Genomic DNA, 7325 nt, shown 5'->3' with positions numbered 1-7325 from the left:
TTGTGTACACTCAAGTTATGTTTAAATATGTCTGGTTCATTTGTCTTAGATTTCACTGAAGAAAGTAAAATGTAAAGTTATGCTACATTATTAGAAACTGAAGTTCATACTATGAATAATGAAAGTGAGTTTTAATTAAAATATAGCATGCCTCTTTTTAACATCTATTTCTTCAACTCATGTTCTACATCTCGAACTTTTAAATTTAAAATGATACCTAAATTTTGAAACTTCAAGGCTTAAACCAAAATATTAAAAAGCATAAAGTCTTATACTTGGGTTCACAAGATTAAATTACATAAAGTATAACTCCTGTCTTGACAGCACTTCTAACAAGGGGCCTTATATAATCCAAAGCTTAAATTAAGACTGTAATGTTTTCCACCTGCTAAAACTGGCTACATTTTAGAAAGCACGTGTAAATCATAGACTGTCACTATTCTCTTCAACAGTGTAGCACACCTGGTGCACTGTGTTTACTTTTAAACTCACTATTCTGAGGCATTTGATAAACCATGGTGCATCCAATGGACTGCAACCAGAAGAACATAGTAATTAAAGATCATTCAGTGACCTATGCACTTGGTCTGGGAACATAAATATAAGTGTATATTTAACAATAGATTCTAATATTAAAAGAGACTAAGCTTCCCTGGAGGCTCAGAGGTTAAAGCGACTGCCTGCAATGCAGGAGACGTGGGTTGGATCCCTGGGTTGGGAAGATCCCCTGGAGAAGGAAACGACAACCCACTCCAGTATTCTTGCCTGGAGAATCCCATGGACGCAGGAGCCTGGTGGGCTACAGTCCATGGAGTCGCAAAGAGTCGGACACGACTGAGCAGACTTCACTCACTCAAAAGACATATAAAAATTCTTAATGAACCCAATTAAACAACAGTGTCTACAGATGCACATTTGAGTAATTACACTAGTAAAATACAAAGAGGTGGTTACTATAAACATTAGGATAGTGGATACTTTCAAGGACAGAGAAGGGTTATGACTGGAATGAGGCACAAAGAGAAGCTCCCAGGGTGGCTGGCAGCATTCTGTTTCTTGACCTGGGTGTCAGTTACAAAAATATTCACCTTAGCTCACCAAGCTTTTATTTTCCTTTCTGTATATATGTCTTATTTAATAATAAAACTACCTTTATAAAGCCATGTGAAATTGGCTTATTCTGTATTTATTTCCAGAAAAAAAGAAAAAGAGCCGGTGCCTGGATGTTACAGAGGCATCTTTGAGTTCTACGTAAGTAAGTAAGAGACACTGATTAAAGGAAAGAGGCTGCTTCGTGTGCAAATGACTTTCCTGTTACTGAATTTATGAAAATAGGAGTGGAAGTGAATCTTCTTGTGGAAGGCTTTCCTGTGCAGGATAGAAGGCTGAATTCATGGTGCCTGAGGTTCATTCCAACTCTAAAATTCTCTGGCCTTTTAATTCCCAACACTATCCCAACCTGAAGTGGTCAAAAAGAGTCAAGTGCATTCTGTAATCAAGTCATTTCGAAAACCAAGTCTTTACACTGTATTTGAAAGTAATTTTGTGTACATAAGTATGATTGTGCACCTAAAAAATCATGTCAAAAAAATATTTAAGCATTCCAGTTTAGTTGTAGACCACATGGTGAATCACCACCACGAAAAACAAAGGAAATGAGGGATAAATAGAATAACAGTGATTTGGGGGTAGGTGAATATAGCTTTTCATTTTTAGAATTAAACGTGAACGAAGGCTTTCTGCCTTTCATTGGAAAGCCTTCCACAGAAGGATGCACTTCCAAGTGTCTTCACAAATATTAACCTTCACAATATTCCTTCACATAACACATAGAGAACCTAGTAGGCAGACTGGTTAAATAAATTGCCCAAGAATACATTGCTTCCGAGTGGTGAAGCTGGAATTTGATCCCAAGCACTCCGAGTCAAGAACTTGTGTTCTTAAGCAATCTGCTTAACTTAGTCTGACATCTACTGCATAGAAACTGGACACTCAAATTAAATCTCCATTTTATATTGAGAAAAACTATACCTCTATTTCATACTACTTAATAATAACAGTTCTTTCATCATGATTATAATATATAATGTTCTAATTAAAATGCTTATAAAAATGATATACTGTAGGTAATTTATCTTTACCTTATCTTACTATAACTGTAACAAATAGGTTATTATTACTTGACCCAAAGACACTATAAATGCAAAGTATACACTTAGGTCTGAAGTTCACGGTTACAGATTATATACACTAAAAAATTCATAAATTAACTCAGTAATTAGGCATTCCATCTGTTTAATAATATGCTACCGCATCCAGACAAAGTAAGACTGATATTATTGTATCCCTTATCTGTATTCTTTTAGAGTTGAAATTAGGTGATAGTTTTACCTATAGAGTTCCAAAGCAACCAAGAGGATAAACTCATGTAATCAGTAAATTCCATGGGGAAAAACAACTCCTTCATTGTTTAATAAACTTCTTGTTTCAATTAACTGCCTTGTTAATTTTGCTGAAGGGACAGGTAAATAGGAGCTAATGCAGATTGCTACCATGTGTATGTGGGGACCAAAGCCTTCTGGAATTAGTCCAACTTTTAACTCTGCAACAAATCAATAAGACTGCTGAGATGGTATAATAAGATTCATAAAGGTGTTCAAAGAAATCTATAGCATCTCTACACGTAAATAAAGGTTAATAAAAAGGATATTTTTCCTGGCACCAAAAGCACATTGCACAAAAAAAGGGCAGGATAGTAAGGAACATCAAAATTGATACAATAACAACAGTGTAATGTTGAAAAGCAGGAAAAAGTGGAGGAGGATGCTGGTTGTGATGATTATTATTATGATTATAAAGGTTGAGATATAGACATTTGGAAGTGAATATGGAAAGCGATTGTTAGCAAATGGTAGAGCTTACCCCAGGAGAATGTCATTTAACTTTTACCTTAAGCTCAACAGCTTTGTAAGAAAAATATTTGTGTGATTCAGTGGTCAAAATTTATTTTTAGAAGCATTCTGGGGAATTCTCTGGCGGCCCAGTGGTTAGGATCCACATTTTAACTGTTGGGGTCCCAGGCTCTATCCTTGGTTAAGGAACTAAGATCCTGGGAGCCACGTGGCATGGCAAAAATTAAAAATAAAATAAAACTATACTTGATATGATTAAGTAGAGATTTGGGGAAACGAACACAGCAAGTATGATAAGAGGTGTTCCAAAATGGGAAAAAGCATGCAAATAAGTGACCTTTGGATATTCATGACAAACTTCAGAGGTTTTTAGTTCTACCTAAGGCTGACACTATGTTTTCTTACCATGGTATAGCTTCCTAGTTTTTCAAAAGGAGCAATGGGAACCAGCAATGGAAGTTCCAGAACAGACTTCATCCTTCTGGGCTTTTCTGATCGGCCCCAATTGGAACACATCATCTCTGTGATTGTCTTCATCTTCTATATTATAACCCTGGTAGGAAACACAACTATCATTCTTGTATCTTACCTAGACACCCAGCTCCATACGCCCATGTATTTCTTTTTATCCAATTTGTCTTTTGTGGACCTCTGTTACACAACTAGCATTATCCCCCAGATGCTGGTAAATCTATGGGGTCCAAAAAAGTCTATTACATATGGAGGCTGTGTGCTCCAATTCTTCTTTGCCCTTGACTTGGGAGCCACAGAATGCCTTCTCTTGGCTGTAATGGCTTATGACCGCTATGCTGCAGTCTGTCAACCTCTTCACTACACAGTAATAATGCACCCGGAGCTTTGCCAGAAGATGGTGTTGATTGCCTGGTTAGGTGGTCTTGGCAGTGCCTTAATTCTTTGCTCTTTGACTTTGAAGTTGCCAAGATGTGGGCACCGGGAGGTGGATAACTTTATCTGTGAGATGCCAGCATTGATCAAGATGGCTTGTGTCTATTCAAAAGTAATTGAAATTGTTGTCTTTGCTCTTGGGGTGGTATTTCTTCTGGTACCTCTGTCACTAATTCTCATCTCATATGGAGTCATCACTCAAGCTGTCATGAGAATCAAGTCAGCAGCAAGGTGGCAAAAGATCCTTCATACATGTGGTTCCCACCTCACAGTAGTATCTCTGTTTTATGGAACAATCATTTATATGTACATGAAGCCACATACTAGTGCCTCGCAAGATGAGGGGAAGTTCCTTACTCTCTTTTACACCATTGTCACACCCAGCCTTAACCCTCTAATATACACTTTAAGAAACAAAGATGTAAAAACTGCAATAAAGAGAATATTATGCATTTAAAAAATGGTCAGCAAAGTCATGAATTAAATGGAAAAAATCAGAGTGTAGAGAGTTAAAGAAATAATATTGAGCTTTCCCAACAGAAGATTAATCAATACTTTTATTCAAAGAGCAATTCTTGGGTGTTTACCATGTACCAAGAATTGTACTAGGTACTGACTCTGTAAATAAATAGGAAGTAGGGATAAATGATAAGGAGACAGATAAATAAATATATATAAATAAAATATAATTTATACATTTAAAAGCTTCAAGACTAATCAGGGACTATAGATAAATAAATAATTATGCAATGTGGTAAGTATAGCAATGTACAAAAGATTGAGGAAGTATTATTCATAAGCACCTATGATAAATAAGATTGTACTGATTTTTTTTTCTTCCCAGACATATCACTTATGTTAGAAATAACACTCTTTCATTCACCTGATTTTGCCAGAGGAGACTTTGTGGTGAAGACTAAGAGCTCACCAACACCCATTCCACCTTCTGCCTCAAGTTTTAAAAGACCAGAGGGCTACTACGCTGGGGTGTCCCTGGTGGCTCTGTGGTAAAGAATCCACCTGCCAATCCAGGAGACACAAGTTGGATCCCTGGGTTGGGAAGATCCCATGGAGAAGGAAATGGCAACCCACTCCAGTATTCTTGCCTCGGAAATCCCATGGACAGAAAGTCTGGTGGGCTACAGTCCATGGGGTCACAAACAGTCAGACACAACTTAGTGAATAAACAACAACTACAAGTTGACCATTTATACTGAAGTCAATAAAAAAGGCTATTCCTTATTTAGCACTATCTGCTTGCACTTTCGCTTTATAATGTTCTTTCTTTTCTTGAATTATAGTGATCACTTCAGTTCAGTCACTCAGTCATGTCCAACCCTTTGTGACCCCATGGACTGCTGCTCATCAAGCTTCCCTGTCCATCACCAACTCACAGTAGTAGATGGTAATTTGGGGGGAAGGTTTTGATGCTCTTACTTGACAAAACAAAAATTTAGTAATCATATGTTTAATCTCATTTCTACATTATTTTCCTGGTAAATATATGCAAAGTCTGGTGGTCTCTATGCTGGAGAATAAATTAAACATCTCTACAAGTTGATCATTGCAGAGACTGAAAATCATCTCTGTAAATGAAAGAGTCTTCACATCTATAGTGCCACTGCTATGTCATTTCAAGTGCAAACGAATCGACCATCTGCCTGAAGTATCAAATATTTGGGGAAAACTGACATTAGGCTATTTCTCACCTGTGCTTTCAGTTCTGTTAAACAAAGGCAAACCTTTGTTAGGAAAAACAATTCCTTTGTGAGAAAGAATATTAGCTATTTGACATTTGTCAGAAACAGCAGACACTTCTTGAAGAAGACACTAATTATTACCACTAGTCTGCAAAAATATAGATTTTTTTCTTTGGAGTTGAGGTTTCAAGAGAATTTATAATTTTTTTAAGATACAGTAGTATCATCAAAGGAAGTAACATCAAAGAATAACATAACTTTAACGTATGTTTATCTCATATTTTAAGTGCACATTCACAGTAGCCACATGAAAATGACGGGTTTTAAATTCTTGTGCGCCAACCAAAATATCAAAGAAAAGTTTCCATCCTTGCTGTCCTGCTGGTAAGAAATATTTCATGAACTTAAATATGGCCCATTGCTCTTATTTATCGTCATTATTTTGCAATTTATTCATCAGCCCCCAATTGCAATATTAACAGAACGTTGTCTCCATTTTGCGCTGCCTTTCCTTTGAATGATCTCCAAACCTGAAATTCCAAAAATGAGTTTATATCAGTTTGCATACCCGACCAGGAAAGGGCTGGATCTAAGTTCACTACTGCCATTTCGGCTTACTGCCACAAGGTGGTGCTATGAAAAATGGTCCTTCAAGATATAAGCACTGACATTCTAATAAGAGCTAAGAAGGGCACAGCGGTTCTTATAAGAAAACTGACTCTCCCCTTTGCTTTTTCATAACAATTCTGTACCACTGAGCCCGGCCATCAGTCTCCCTTAGTGTCAGATTTTTGTTTCCAGATTTTCCAGTTTGAAATTCACCCATCTTCATCAGAGGACCTGCAGCCCATTAACTCTGGCCGAATTTGCTTGGGCATGAGATTCTTGAGGCCCGCATCACTTTGCTCTCTTCTTCATTTGGGATCCCGATCTTCATAGGGTTGGGCAATTTTTCCTTCATCAACCAATCCTCCAACCTACAACTAGCTCTCCAGACAGACAGACACACACACACACACACTTTTATAATTAATCACACTCTTTCCCGAGAAGATGGCAAACTCTACCCACATCCTCTCGATATCCCCAGCATCTCTAATTCACAAATTTGTTGCAAGAATGTGGTGCAACAAGCATTAGGATAAATACTGCAACATCACACAGTAAGAACCAAAGAACAAGATTTATTGGGGAAACACAGGAAACCAAGAGTCAGGAACAAGAGGCAAAGTACTTCCACTCTCTCATAATCTCAGGGAGAGGTGAATCAGTGCCAGGGTCAAGCTGCTGTACTCCTGACACAACTGCTCTACCTTCTCAAAAGGTAAACTTGAATTCTACTTCTTAGTGAGACATCAAGACTACTTGGTTGCCAGGCAGTCTGGGTTTAGATGCCAACTGTTTGAGGAAGGCCAGCTGCCTGGCACCTGAAGACCATGGATACCTGGAAAGTTGGAGCCTATCCTGTTAGGGAGTGTAAGGCACTGGTCATTTTTAAAAAGGTTAAAATGAATAGCTGAGATTTTAATCATGTTTAATTAATTGATATATCTAAAATATTATTTCAACATGTGATCAATATAAAAACTGAGATATCTTACTTTTTCTGTACAAAATAAAAACTCGTGTGCATTTTAACTCACAGCACATCTCAATCACAGTAACAGCATTCAGCTCAGTAGTTACATGTGACTGCTGCTGCTAAGTCACTTCAGTCATGTCCAACTCTGTGCGACCCCATAGATGGCAGCCCACCAGGCTCCCCCGTCCCTGGGATTCTCCAGGCAAGAACACTAGAGTGGGTTGC

At 37.7% G+C, this 7325-nt stretch overlaps 1 protein-coding gene across 1 annotated transcript; it reads left to right on the top strand.

Moving 5' to 3' along the window:
- LOC102173621 (putative olfactory receptor 2W6) lies at window positions 3337-4275 on the top strand. The gene has a single exon (XM_005696795.3). The coding sequence runs from the start codon at window positions 3352-3354 to the stop codon at window positions 4273-4275; it is 924 nt and encodes a 307-aa protein (XP_005696852.2). The 5' UTR covers window positions 3337-3351.

Source organism: Capra hircus, chromosome 23 (genome assembly GCF_001704415.2).
Source record: "Capra hircus breed San Clemente chromosome 23, ASM170441v1, whole genome shotgun sequence".
Classification (NCBI taxonomy): domain Eukaryota; kingdom Metazoa; phylum Chordata; class Mammalia; order Artiodactyla; family Bovidae; genus Capra; species Capra hircus.
This window is presented reverse-complemented; position numbering and strand designations above follow the sequence as displayed.